The following is a 14,349-nucleotide window of genomic DNA, read 5'->3' on the forward strand; positions in this document are numbered from 1 at the left end:
TCTCCCCACCACACCCACATGTTTCTCAGGCTTTCGCTCAGAACTGGGGCGTCCATGGTTCACAGGGCAATGAGATGACCCAGACATCTCCCTTAGCATCTGCTTTCGCCCAGCAACCAGCTCCCCTACGCTTCTGATTGGCTGGGGAGCACGGGGCTAGACGTTTTGCATTTTCTATTCGCAGCTCCTTATTTTTTAAGAAGAGGAAGTATCCCAGCCTCCCACCCCTGTAAGAGGTTAGTCGATGTGCCCAACCGCCTTCCACGATACCGTGTGGGTTTGTACTCGGGCGTGACTGGCGCAGCCTAGCTAAGGGGCGGGGCGAAGGAGCAGGCTAGTTGTTCATTGGTCACCCTCCGTGGCTGCCGTGACTCCGCCTTTTTCTCCGCGCTCCGTTAGCTCACAGCAGCCTTCCCCTCCGAGGTACTCGCCCCCATTGGCCGCGGGCCAGGCCGTGACCCCGCCCTTCAGCCCGTCCGGTGCTCCAATTGGCTGCCGTGGTCCTGCCGCAGGCGAGCGCGCTGTGCCCACCGCGAGACAGCGGCGCGGCGCGGGCGTGCGGGCGGCCTGCTGGCTGCATGGCGAGCTGTGAGCGGCTGCGCGGCGCGGCCCTGCGCGACGTGCTGGGCCGGGCACACGGGGTCCTGTTCGACTGCGACGGGGTGCTGTGGAACGGTGAGCGCGTCGTCCCGGGCGCCCCGGAGCTGCTGGAGCGGCTGGCGCGGGCCGGCAAGGAGGCGCTGTTCGTGAGCAACAACAGCCGGCGCGCGCGGCCCGAGCTCGCCCTCCGCTTCGCGCGCCTCGGCTTCGAGGGGCTGCACGCCGAGCAGCTCTTCAGCTCCGCTCTGTGCGCCGCGCGCCTGCTGCGCCAACGCCTGTCTGGGCCGACCGACGCGCCGGGTGCCGTGTTCGTGCTGGGAGGCGAGGGGCTGCGCGCGGAGCTGCGCGCCGCGGGGCTGCGTCTGGCGGGGGACCCCAGCGAGGACCCGGGCGCGGGCGACAGCACGGCCCCACCCGTGCGCGCCGTGCTCGTGGGCTACGACGAGCACTTCTCCTTCTCCAAGCTGAGCGAGGCGTGCGCGCACCTGCGCGACCCCAACTGCCTGCTCGTGGCCACCGACCGTGACCCGTGGCACCCACTCAGTGACGGCAGCCGAACCCCTGGTGAGCGCAGAGCGGACAGGGAAACTGGGGGTGCGCCCTGCACTTTTACCTCCGCGTCTGGGGCGGGAGTAGGAAGGACGGAGAGTGGGCGTCTCCAAGGGACCAGAGATGGGAGGGAGGCCTCCCACCCAACAAAAGCCCGGGGTTCCTTCATGTCCATATCTGGTAATTCTTGCAGCCCGTGAGAAGCAGCGGTGGGCTAACCGTTTGGCAGATAAGGAAACTGAGGCCCATTGTGGTTTAGGGAATCATTGGCTACTCCATATCTCCCCAGTCCATGCCTTCCTGAACCAAACTCAAGGCCTCCTGTCATTTGCCCCACCCACCGTGGCAGTGAGGTTGGACGGCTGGGGACATAGCCTGGAAGGATTGTCCCAGTGTGAGGATTGGATCCTCATCCCTGGAGGCAGGAGGAGGTAGGGAGGTGTGTGGGGAGGGTGGGAGGCGGAGCTTGACCTGAGTTTGAATTCCAGCTCTGGGTAATCTTGTTAACGTTACATAACCTCTCCGAGCACCTTTGTCCTGGGTGCAAAATGGAAATAACAACCATGCCACTTGCATCTGAGGGTAGAGTGATCCAGGTCAGTGGCTGGCACATAGCAGGTGCTCAGATGTAAGTTGTATCTGAAGCCCTCTTGTGTAACAGCTTTATAAAGCACGTTGGTACCTGCCATTCTTATTTGGTTTTCAGGTAACTCTGGAGATTGAGGTTATTGTCCCCATTTTTCAGTTAAATGGAAGCTAAGAGAGGGAAAGTGAGCCAGTCTGGGGCACACAGAATCAATGACAGAGCTCAGGGACTTGAACTTGGCTCTTGTGACCCCCTGTCCAGAGTACTCTTCATTGTGTAATCTCCTTGGGTATTATGCCCTGCAGAGAGGAGAGAAGCAGTCAGAGCCCTACAGCATGGGGGCTTTGAGTCAATAAGAGCAGTTGGCAGCAGAGGCTAGCTGGCTGTAGTGAGTATGTGTGGACAGTCAGTAGGCCGGGGGCAGGGACAGGCCTCCATCACCTCTTCTCTGCTGGCCACTGACCCAGACAGTCATCAGTACCAGATACTGGGAGACAGGGTGGTATTGATCTTGAAGGAGTAGACACAGTGTTCTGATGGGTGGTGGAGAGGGCCAGGCACTGAGGGGATCTGGGAAGACTGCCTGGAGGAGGCATCTTGCAGGGCAGGGAGCTAAGATGCTGACCCTGGAACAGGGCTTGGGCCGTGTTAGAATCAGTACCAGGTTGGGAATCTATAGCTCTAGGCCTCTCCTAGCTCTGCCACAGACCTACTTACTGTGCGACCACCTCAGCCTCAAACCAGAAAACCCAGCCCATTGCCATGGAGTCCGTTCCGACTCGTGGCAACCCAATGTGAGTCACAGTAGAACTGCACTCCATAGGGTTTTCAGTGGCTGCTTTTTCGAAAGTGGATTGCCAGGCCTTTCTTCTGAGGTGCTTCTCGGTGGACTGGATTCAAACCTCTAACCTTTAATAGCTAAGCACTTAACCTTTGCACCACCCAGGACCTCCTACCTCAGCCTCAGTTCCCCATAAATGCAAGGTGAGGACTCTGGTCAGGGCTCCCAGCTGGCAGCTCCTGGCCACCCTGGGCCGTGCTCTGAAAAGCAAGTTTTTCTCTGGAGGCCTAGAAGCTCAAGCGAAGGTTGTGGGCTAGAGTCCCCCGAGGCTCAGGAAGGAGGAAGCTGAGGAGCTGGGGTGAAACTGAGGCCTGGCTCATGATCCTCAGGGTGAACCCAGGCCCCCTTGAGTCTCAGCACCCACCTGGCTATGCCCTTCCGACCCTGCTGGTCGCTCCCACAGCCTAAAGGGGGAGGCAGAGGCCTAACAAATACAGCATTGCAGGCACATTTACGCACAACTGAATGACACAGCTTTGAAAGCGTGGCAAAAAAAATCAATTATGCATAAAACCTGAAATAATGCAAATCTCCACCCCCACCCCCCCATGTTTCCTACACACATGCCACTCCTAAATTATGAGTTGCATTTATCTTATTGCCACATGGCAGCCACCTGAGCTGGTAAATAGAAATGCCCACTGTTTTAGGAATACATTGCCAGCATAACTTGCGACAGCCTTGGATTACAGAATGTTGAGATAAGAGGAATGAAGTTGGTCTGAGAGACAGTTGTGTTCATAGACTGCTCCTAGGATGCCTGCTCCCCAGGGCAGGGAACGTTGTTGTGTTCACTGCTCTATCCCGGCACCTGGCACAGTACCTGGCATGTGGTTGGGCCTCCGTAAATAGTATTAGCTGAGTGAATGAAGTGTGACATGGGAGGTTGTTGTGGATTGAATTGTGTCCCTCCAAAATGTGTGTCAACTTGGCCAACCCATGATTCCCAGTATTGTGTGGTTGTCTGCCATTTTGTGATTTGGTGATTTTCCTGTGTGTTGTAAATCCTAACCTCTATAATGTTAATGAGGCAGGATTAGAGGCAGTTACGTTAGTGAGGCAGGACTCAGTCTACAGGATTAGGTTGATCCTGAGTCAATCTCTTTTGAGATATAAAAAACAGAAGCAAGCAGAGAGGAGTAGGACCTCATGCCACCAAGAAAGAAGTAGCCAGGAGCAGAGTGAGTCCTCTGGACCCAGGGTCCTTGCACTGAGAAGTTTCTAGACCAGGGGAAGATAGATGACAAGGACCTTCCCCCAGAGCCGACAGAGAGAAAGCCTTCCCTGGAGCTGGCGCCCTCAATTCAGACTTTTAGCCACCTAGGCTGTGAGAGAATGAATTTCTGTTTGTTAAAGTCATCCACTTGTTGTATTTCTGTTCTAGCAGCACTAGGTAACTAAGACGGAGGCCAAGAGTCATCACCTCTGCCCTGGTGGGAAAGGAAGGTACTTACAGCTGAGAAAAACATTGAGATCAATCAACCAAGCCCTTCCTGTCCTGGAAGGACTCTCTAACTCAAGAAGCCAACAGCTTTTCTTCCCTACCCAGTTCTTAAGAGAACGTCCCAGAGGGGTTGCTGGGGGCTGGCCTGGAAGCCTAGGTTCTGGTCCAGCTCTGCCCTGATCCTGTGACACTAGGGAAGTCCCTCCTTGTCTGGGGCCTCAGGGCTGAGAATTCTCACCATCTGTGCCAACTTTTTTCTTCTGTGCCTTTGGCTTGACTAAGTGAAGTGTTGTCCCCTGGGGACAAGAGGGTGCAGGTAGAGGGATTTCGGGTCAGAGTAACGGAATGCTTGTAAATGTTCAGCAGCCAGCTGAGGGGGAGCCCTGACTTGTACCGTTTGCCAATTCCTGTGGTGTAAATACTCCCGCTGTCACCGATCTCAGGCTACCAGTGTGTAGTCACTGAACACAGAGTTGGGAAGGGATGCATAGTAGCACCCCTTTATGTAGTATCCCCACCATTACAGATATAAACAACCTCAAGAGCACAGATAACAATAGAGTGTGGTGAAATAATTAGGGTGTGGTGACTGTTACACATATTACCTCAGTTCTAAAAATAATTCATTTAATGTATAAGTCGATTTTTGATAGTGACTGTTTAACAACCAGCTCACGCAATTCCTGAAAATTAAATGACCAGCAACTCCCCAGCCTGTACAAGCTGGCCCAGCACACGACTGGGTCAGACCCGCCCCCCAACCTCAGATCCTTTTTCTGTCCCTTACTGAGCTGTGCAGGCCTTACCGTTTGCCACTTTTCTGAGCCTCAGCTTTCTCATCTGTAAGATGGGCTTCCGCGCACTCCCAGCACAGCCTCTGGCACTTTAGAATGTGCTTAGTAAATGGTGACTATTACCAGCATCATTTATTCAGGAACATTAGTATGAAGGCAGAACATTCTGGCACAAAGACTTGCCTGTGGGACAGTGGACTGATTGTGTGGGGCAGGATAATACCAGGCTGGGAGTCAGGACTGTCCTTTTCTAAACAGTCTTCCTATTGTTAGACACTTGGGTGCCTTCCACAATTTTGTTTATTATAGTTACTGCCGCCGCAGACATCTTCAAGCACGTAGCTTTTTGCCTCCAGTTTGAATTCTTTTCCTGCGATCACTTTCCCAGCGGAGGCCGACTGGGTCAGAGTGTGGACATTTCTGTGCCTTGCTCTGTTCCAAAAAGGCAGTGCCCCTTTCCCATGCCAGGGGCGTACATTCTTGTAGCAGTAACCACAACCGCTGTTTGCAAAGTGCATTTCCGTTTCCAGAGCACTTAGCCCTGTGATCCCCACAGCACCTCATCCAAGGTAGGCGTTACTTGGATCCTCCTTTTGCAGGAGTCCAGGGAAATGCAGAGAGGTTGAGTGGCTTGCCCAAAGACTCGTAGCTGCCAGAGTAAGATGACGAGCATTGGGAGGGACTGAGCCAGGCCCTGTTCTAGGTGCTTTACTGCAGTGGCTCATTCAGTCCTAACAATAACCACACAACGTAAGTGCCATTGTTGTTGTTAGGTGCCGTCGAGTTGGTTCCCACTCATAGGGACCTATATACAACTGAAAAAAATACTGCCTGGTTCTGTGCCAGCCTCGCAATCATTGTTATGCTTGAGCCCACTGTTGCAGCCACTGTGTCAGTCCATCTCATTGAGGATCTTCCACTTTTTCGTTGACTCTTTACTTTACCAAACATGATGTCGTTTTCCAGAGACTGCCATTAGCATCCCCAAAAGGTTGACAGCACAAACCCACCCAGTGGTACAGCGGAAAAAAGGCCTGGCAGTATGCTTCCGTAGAGATTACAGCCAAGAAAACCCTACAGAGCAATTGTACGTTGTTTTTTTTTTTTTTAACACATGGGGTTGTCATGAGTCAGATTTGACTCCACAGCAATGGTTTTAGTATCCCCGTATCAGAGATGGGAAAACTGAGCGACAGAGAGGTTAAATAGCCCGCCCCAGAGTGGTGGCAATGGAGTCTGAACGCAGGCATCTGGGGCCAGCGTTTGTACTCTTGGCCGTCACACTCTCTTGGATGCAGCCCTTTTGCCCTGTTTCAGGGCCTGGCTGCCTCTCCTGCCAACCCTGCTGACTGAGTCTCCCCTCTTCCCGCAGGCACTGGGAGCCTGGCTGCAGCAGTGGAGACAGCCTCGGGTCGCCAGGCCCTGGTGGTGGGCAAGCCCAGCCCCTACATGTTCGAGTGCATCACGGAGCACTTCAGCGTGGACCCTGCCCACACGCTTATGGTGGGCGACCGCCTGGAGACCGACATCCTCTTCGGCCACCGCTGCGGCTTGACCACCGTCCTCACGCTCACAGGCGTGTCCCGCCTAGAGGAAGCCCAGGCCTACCTGGCAGCCGGCCAGCATGACCTCGTGCCCCATTACTATGTGGAGAGTGTAGCGGACTTGATGGAGGGGTTGGAGGACTGAGCCCACCGACCTGCAACTGCAGCCCCTCCCCTAGCAGATCCTGATCCCACACGTGGAGGCTGTGGGTCAGGAGCTGCATGAAGCACCATTAGCTCGCTAGCCCGTTTCTACACCCTGGTGAGGCTGGGACCCAGGGAAGTTTTTAGAGCCCTTGTACACCCTCCTCCCAGCAATGGCTGGGTACTCTTTGCTGTCCCAGAAGCCACCCGCTCCCTCACCGGTTCACCCAGACCTGTCCAGCCAGGTGGCCTGATTTCCTGCCCTGCCACCCCCCGATACCAGCTGAAAATCTTCTCCAACTTTGAGCACATAAACTTCTCCCTCCTCCCAGGGGCCCGCTACACCTCTACCTGCTCCTTGGTCCTGGCCCTTGGGTTCCTGTTGACCAATCAGAAGTCTGGGTAACCATAAACTGTTACTGTCCTGAGCCCTCAGTGGACCAATCAAAAGGCTAAGTGATTTCACTCATTGATGTTGGGCCCTGAGTGGACCAATCAGAAGTCTTAGTGATGTTGGGTCACTTCTTGATGTTGGGTCCTGAGTGGACCTCGGATCCGAAGGAGCCCTGTGGCACAATGGTTAAGTGCTCAGCTGCTAACCAAAAGGTTAGGGATTTAAACCCACCAGTGGCTCCGTGGGAGAAAACAGCTGGCCGTCTACTGCCTTAGAGGTTACAGCCTAGGAAACCCTCTGGGGCAGTTCTTCTCTCACATGGGATCACTATGAGCTGGGATCAACTCAGCAGCACACAACATTGGGAGCCTAAGTAACAATGACTGATGTCCTAGAGCCTGAGTGGACCAATCAGAAGGCTAAGTGACAATGCCCCTTTCCTGTCCTAGAGCCTTAGTGGGCCACTCAGAACACCAGTAATAATGACCCATCAGTCTCTCATATCCTAGGTAGACCAACCCATAAGCCTGGGATACAGTCATCTCTTGTCAGTCTGGGTCTGACTGGACCAGCCAAGGGTCCGGATTCTAGTCGATAAATGAGAGTCCAAGTTCCAAAGACCCCCCCTCCCCCCGCCCCATTCCATAAAGGTGGTGATTCTGTGGCCCCTCAGTGGCTCTGGGGCTTCTGTGCCTGTGAGCCCTGCCCTCCCCTGATGATGGTAGCCCATGTTGATGGTGGTCGCAGCTTCTGGGGGGCCTCTTGCGCCCTCCCTGTGCGGTTGGTGTCTGCTGTGCCACCTCTCCCCATGCCCACCCCCAGCTATTTATTTATTTATTATCATGTGCCAGTGCTGGTGGGGGTGGGGGCCGGGTCTTCCCGCCACTCCCCGCCCCACCCCCTGCTGTAATCAGCCCTCCCGTACTTAATAAAGTGGGAGTGAGAGTGTCTGTGCGTTCAGTCTGGACCCAGGGTGGGAGGAGGAGCCTCCACCCAAGCCAGCTCTCCCCGAAACCTTCCCCTGCATGAAACAGTCCACCCTGGTTTCCTGAGTGTACTCTGTGTGGTAATGCTGTGACCCAGTAGTTTGTACGTTGTTGAGTCTGTATATACCCATTTGTTTCAGTCCTGGAAACCTAGCAAATTTGTATTCCTCACCCCATTTTACAACTTAGGAAACACATCATAAATGTGATGTTAACTTACAAAGACACACATGTCATCACCTTAGGCAGGATTTGAACTTGGGTTGCTAACTCCAGGAGGCTGCAGCAGCCTCTCTGTAGAGAGACTGAGGGAGAGACAGGAAGGGGGAAGATGCGGTCCTCCTGATCCGCCGACCTCAAGGAGCTCAGGTGGGATGCTGCTGAGTGCCCTTCTTAAAAGCATCCATCACACCTGGGATGCTGGTGATTGTCCTGCCTCCCCAAGCTCCTCCAGGTGTGGCTGCGGGTTTCACTCTTGGCTGTGTCCCCAGGGCTCAGCTATGAGCTGGCCGAGGGCAGCCCAGAGAGGCTGAGTGGGGAGATGCCATGACTACTCCAGGCCTGTCCCCAGCTATTCCATGAACTGTGCAAGCCCCTTCCTGCTCAGCCTCAGCTTCCTCATTTGTACAGTGAGGGGTGAGACTTTGATGGAGGCTTGACAGAACCCTGCGGGTGAGACTTAGGCTGGGTCATGAAGTCGGACCAAATGCGGTGTACTCTTGGCGATTTGGACAGAAACAACTTGGCTAAGGCATAAGGGGACTTGTTGGCTGTCCCCATGAGGTGGCCCAGCATCCTCCAGGCGTAGCCCTCTCAGTTCTGATGCCACAGTGGACTGTGGGTGTCTCTCACCTAACCAGTGGGCAGACAGTCACTGGACTGGCTTGGGTCACATGTCCATCTCAGAGCCTGTGCCCAAGGGAATGGAACACAGCTATTAGCCAGCGTGGATCATGTCCCTCTCCCCAAAGGGGAAGTCCTTGCCTCCCAGACCGCATTCTGAAACCAACAGCCATTTCCACTTCCTTGCTGACAGAATCCTGATTTCTTGGACACAGCATGTGATGGCATGTGTGTCAGAAGGGGAAGGCACCCCCGTCCCAACTACTGAGTTTTGATTGGTTTAAAGCTTGAATCTAGACCAATCACTGTTATTTGTTTCCTCTGGCCAGTGATTGGTTTAGTCATGGGCACTGTGGTATACTTTTGGCCAATGAGACTTGAGGGGAGATCTACTGGAGCCTTCTGAAAATGTTTGCTTCACTTTTTTTTTTTTAAATCAATTTTGTAATAATTCTGGATTTACAAGACAGTTGCAGACAGTACAGAAAGTTCCATGTACCCTTCACCCAACTCCCCTAACTAACGTTAACATCTTACATTACCGTGGTACATTTGTCAAAACTGAGAATTAGTAAAATACTATTAACTAAACCATTCAGATTTCATGTTTTTCTACTCTGTTTTGCGCTTCCTTATTTTCTGGCAGTACAAGATACTCCAGATTTATCATGTATTTTGCCTCACTTTTAACAGACATAAAGACTTACTCTTCTGGCCTTTGGATGTGGTGCTGGGGGCTGTTGCAGCCATTTTGTGATTATGAGGCGTAACCCTGCAAAGTACTTAAGGTAACAGAGCAGAAAGATGGGAACAACTTGGGTTTTTTTTCCCTCCAACTTTTAATTTAAAAAATTGTCAAACCATCAGAAATTATGCTAGAATGGTACAAGGAACACCATATGCCCTTTACCTAGATTCACCAGTTAATATTTTGCTCATTTGCTTGATGGCACTTTATATATTTGCATTTTTGGCTGAACCATTTGAAAGTTGGCAGATGTGAAGACAGTTCACCCCAAATCCTTTAGCTTGCATGTCCTAAAAGCAAGGTCCATCTGTTGTTGTGTGCAGCTGAGTCGATTCCAACTCATAGTGACCCTATATGACAGAGTAGAACTGCTTCACAGGGATTCCTAGGCTGTAATCTTTAAGGAGCAGATCACCAGGTCTTTTCTCCTGTGGAGCAGCTGGTCGGTTCTATCTGCTGACCTTTCAGTTAGCAGCCAAGTGCTTAACCATTACACCACAAGCTCCTGAAAAACCATCTACATGACCACAATTCATGATCACTGTAGTGAGTTTGAGGGAATTCTGGGCTAATCAAGGAAACAGATATGACCATGAGATTGCAGCATTGCATAACAAGCTTATAAAAATGGTGGGGAGGCTGTGTTTGACCTCCTCTAACATTACAAGGGGGAAGGAGAATCAAGATCAATAGCCCAAGGCTGAGTTCGATAATTCATTGCAATGGCCACAAAGAATTCACAGACAATCCTCGCCATTATGGGGTTTATTAGGGAAGTAATGGGTTACAATTCATGTTCAGGAAGGCTCAGGGTACAATCCTTCCATCAGAACAGCCTCTTTTCAGCTGTGCTCGCAGGCACACCTCTCTCTGGCCCTAGGCCTCTGCCCTGCTGAGGCAAGTGTTACCAAGCTCTTTTAGCCCCTGCCAATAAGTTCCCAGAGGCATCCAAGGCACTCAGCTTTCTTGCTCTCTGGGCCAGGAAGCCCATTGCACAGTCTCCTGCCAGTCTCTCCTGCCATGGCTTCTCACTGTCTTTAGGGTTACAGCTCGCTCTCTCAGTCTCCTGGTTCCAGGAGCTTCTCAGCTGGCTGTTCTTTCTTGGTGGTGGTGGGATCCCCTCTCTCCCACCAATGGAGTGGCTCATTTCAAGTCCAGCGGGATGGCAAAACTGACCAATGCCTCTTGGTGGGCCACAATTACCCTATTTGCACAGTGGGTGGAAGTTACAAGACCACTGCAAGCAAGGCTGCACAAAAGTGATCCATTATACCACAAAGCTATTCACTGGGACTCAGACATTGACGGTTCCCCATAGCAGGAGAGGTGCAAGAGACACAGAGAGCCATCAGAGGGGGCAAAGGGCCTGAAACTCCCAGGAAAAGAAGGGAAGGGGGGAAACTGCAGCAAGATAGGGGGGAGCCCCTGGGTCAGAGAGCTATGAAGGCCGCAGCTCCTTAGGGTCCTTATACCTACAGAGTTTTAGCTTATCTATGGTTTTTTTTTTTTTTATGGGTAGCAGATGTAAGGCGCCATTTCACAGGGTATGTCAAGGAGGCCACCTCTGGCTAAAAATCTGCTTATTTCGTAGGGTTATTTTTACAACTGGATATATATACATTTGAGCTGGGCACTGGTGGGGTTTTGGGCTAATGGACCTGTTAAGAAGAAATAAACAGTCTGGGGCCAATACACAGAGGCCATTTTTGGCTCATTTTTATAACAATCACACAAGAGCTGAGACCTTTCATGATTTCTTTGAGCCACAGAACTAACCTGCCACAGAAACACTCTACCTCCAGTCTTCCTGTTTTATGAAAGACGTGTTCCTTCATTTTTAAGTTATTTCCAATGAGTTTTCTGTTGTTGTTGCTAGGTGCCATCGAGTCAGTTCCAACTCACAGTGACCCTATGTACAATAGAAGGAAACACTGCCCATTCCTGCATCATCCTCACAATTGTTGCTGTGCTTGAGCCCAACAGCACCCACTGTGTCAGTCCATCTCGTTGAGGGTCTTCCTCTTTTTCGCTGGCCCTCTACTTTACCAAGCATGATGTCCTTCTCTAGAGACTGGTCCATCCTGATAACATGTTCAAAGTATGTGAGACCAAGTTTCACCATCCTTGCTTCTAAAGGGCATTCTGGCTGTACTTCTTCCAAGACAGATTTGTTCATTTTTCTGGCAGTCCATCTTTGCTTTTTAACACCTTGAAGAAGTCTTTAAACCCTTCAAAGATGAAGTAAAAGAGCGAAGCAGAAGATTTCAAAGGGCAGCTCGAGAAACAAAAACCCAAACCTGCTGCTGTTGAGTCGATTCCAAAGTAAAGTATTATAGTGAAATGTGCAAAGACCTAGAGTTAGAAAACCAAAAGGAAAGAACAAGCTCAGCGTTTCTCAAGCTGAAAGAACAGAAGAAAAAATTCAAACCTTGAGTTGCAATGTTAAAGAATTCTATGGGCAAAATATTGAACGATGCAGGAAGCATGAAAAGAAGATAGAAGGAATACAGAGTCACTCTACCAAAACGACTTGGTTGATGTTCAGGTTTCAGGAGGTAGCTGTCATGGATTGAATTGTGTCCCCCCAAAACACGTGTATCAATTTGGCTAGGCCATGATTTCCATTATTGTGTGATTGCCCACCATTTTGTCACCTGATGTGATTTTCCTATGTGTTGTAAATCCTATCTCTAAGATGTTGATGAGATGGGATTATTGGCACTTATGTCAACGAGGCAGAACTCAATCTACAAGATTGGATTGTGTCTTGAGCCAATCTCTTTTGAGATATAAAAGAGAAGCCAGCAGAGAGACGTGGGAACCTCATACCACCAAGAAACAAGAGCCAGGAGAATAGCACACCCTTTGGACCTGGGGTCCCTGCACTGTGAAGAACCTCCTTGATGGGAGAAGGCTGATGACAAGGACCTTCCCTCACAGCCAAAAGACAGAAAGCCTTCCCCTGGAGCTGGAACCCTGAATTCGGACTTCTAATCTACTAGACCGTGAGAGAAGAAACATCCCTTTGTTAAAGCCATCCACTTGTGGTATTTCTGTTACAGCAGCACTAGATGACTAAGAGAGTAGCATATGATCAAGAATGGATGGTACTGAAGGAAGAAGTCCAAGCTTTTGAGACGTAAAAGAGATTAAGCAAGCAATTGAAAGAAGCAAAGATGGGGTGAGACCAATGCCAGGCCACATGGAGATGCCAAGCCAGGAAGCAGAAGCTGAAGAGACAAGGGCCTTCCTCCAGAGCTGACAGATAGAGAAAGTCTTTGCCAAGAGCCAGAACCTTGAATTCAGACTCCTAGCCTTCCTAACTGTGAGAAAATAAACATCTGTTTGTTAAAGCCATCCACACGTGGTATTTGTTACAGCAGTACTAGATGACTAAGACAGCGCAAAGGGGGAGTGGTGTCATCCGTTGCCACCACTAGGCCCTCTTGCCCTTCACAGAGCAGGAAGAAAAGATGGTTGGGTTTTTGTTTTTTCAATTTGTGGTGAAGATATACACAGCAAAATATACATCAATTCAACGCTTTCCACATGTACAGTTCAGTGACATCGGTTACATTCTTCAAATTGTTCCACCTTTCTCAATATTCTGAAAAAAAGATAGTTTTTGAGGTCCAGGTACCAGCTGGGGACCACAGTGTTCTTCTTTCCTTGACTCAGCAGATAACAGGGCTTTGGCTCTAACTCCTGTGTGACCCTGGCCAAGTGGCCACCCTCTCTGGGTATTTCCTGCAGCGTCAAGCGGGTGAGTAGGTCAAGTGCAGTACCTTCAAGGTCCTTCCCTGCTCTGACTTCTGGGATTCTGGCTGGCTTTGACCACCAGCATCATCCTCGGCTGGGCAGCAGGGTTGGCAGGGCGGTGTGGATGGTGCTCTATGGGCCCACCAGCCCCGCCCTGTCTACTGCCAACCGGAGGAGGTGCAGCCTGCTTGGGGCTGGGCAGGAGCCTGCAGGCTGGGAAGGACTGCGCCGTCTGGAAGAGCTGAGCTCATTTCTCAGGGCAGCAGCCAAGATCCTGCACGGGAAAAAGGATTCCAGAGAACTGGAGGCCTGGGCTGCAGGGCTGCCACGGGGGAGGAGAATCCCAGGGGGAGAGGGCCTTGGCCTCGGGCGAGCAGGAGGAGCACTAACGGACACATCTCTCAGGTACATCACCTTCCAACCAGCTGGTGAATGGGTACCACCCCCACCTTCCAGACTGGAGACAGGTCAGAGAGGTCAAGGAACCCGGCTGCAGTCACAGGCAGGCAGCCACAAAATCAGGACTTGCTGCTCTCCTGATTCTAACTGCAGCCTCATTTCTGGGCCCCAGCCAGTTGGCAGACACAAAATAGGGGATCAGAGAGGACAAAGTGAAACCATGTGTGCAAGCAAGGCGCCAGGCACAGGCCCTGGACAGATAAGTGGGTGCTATCACCAGGAGCCCTGAGGATGGATGGGCTTGGGCAGGGCGTGGGGGGGCGGGTGAGATGCAGTTTGTCCCTCCCAAAACCCAGGAAAACCATAATCCTTCTTACAGGGGACACTGAAATCTGGAGACACGTCCCCGGCCTAGGCAGGAGGGGACTTGTTGAAGATAAAGTGGGGGTAAGGGGGAGACCACCCAGAGATGCAACAAAGACCCCAGGAAGTTGACTCAGCCTGGAAAAAAGGACAAGGGGGAGGTTAAAACCTTCTGGGGTTCCATGAAAAAGTAATCATAGATTTAGTACAGCAGACCTGAGTTCCTCTCTGCACTATCCTTGTGTGGGAGAAAAACGGTTTAACCTCCCCAATTTACAGATGGGAAGGCTGAGGCAAGCAGGAAGAAGCGACTTGCCAGGATGCCATGGTGCGGGGGAGGTGTGGCAGAGCTAGG

The 14,349-nt window shown here is 51.6% G+C and overlaps 1 protein-coding gene across 1 annotated transcript; it reads left to right on the top strand.

Annotated features, from left to right (window-relative positions):
- Nucleotides 1-552: 552 nt before the first annotated feature.
- Nucleotides 553-9,314, top strand: PDXP (pyridoxal phosphatase). Its single transcript, XM_049884393.1, has 2 exons — nucleotides 553-1,164; nucleotides 6,187-9,314. The coding sequence occupies exons 1-2, from the start codon at nucleotides 579-581 to the stop codon at nucleotides 6,501-6,503; spliced, it is 903 nt and encodes a 300-aa protein (XP_049740350.1). The 5' UTR covers nucleotides 553-578; the 3' UTR covers nucleotides 6,504-9,314.
- The last annotated feature ends 5,035 nt before the right edge of the window (nucleotides 9,315-14,349 follow it).

This window comes from Elephas maximus, chromosome 4, assembly GCF_024166365.1.
Source record: "Elephas maximus indicus isolate mEleMax1 chromosome 4, mEleMax1 primary haplotype, whole genome shotgun sequence".
In the NCBI taxonomy this organism is placed as follows: domain Eukaryota; kingdom Metazoa; phylum Chordata; class Mammalia; order Proboscidea; family Elephantidae; genus Elephas; species Elephas maximus.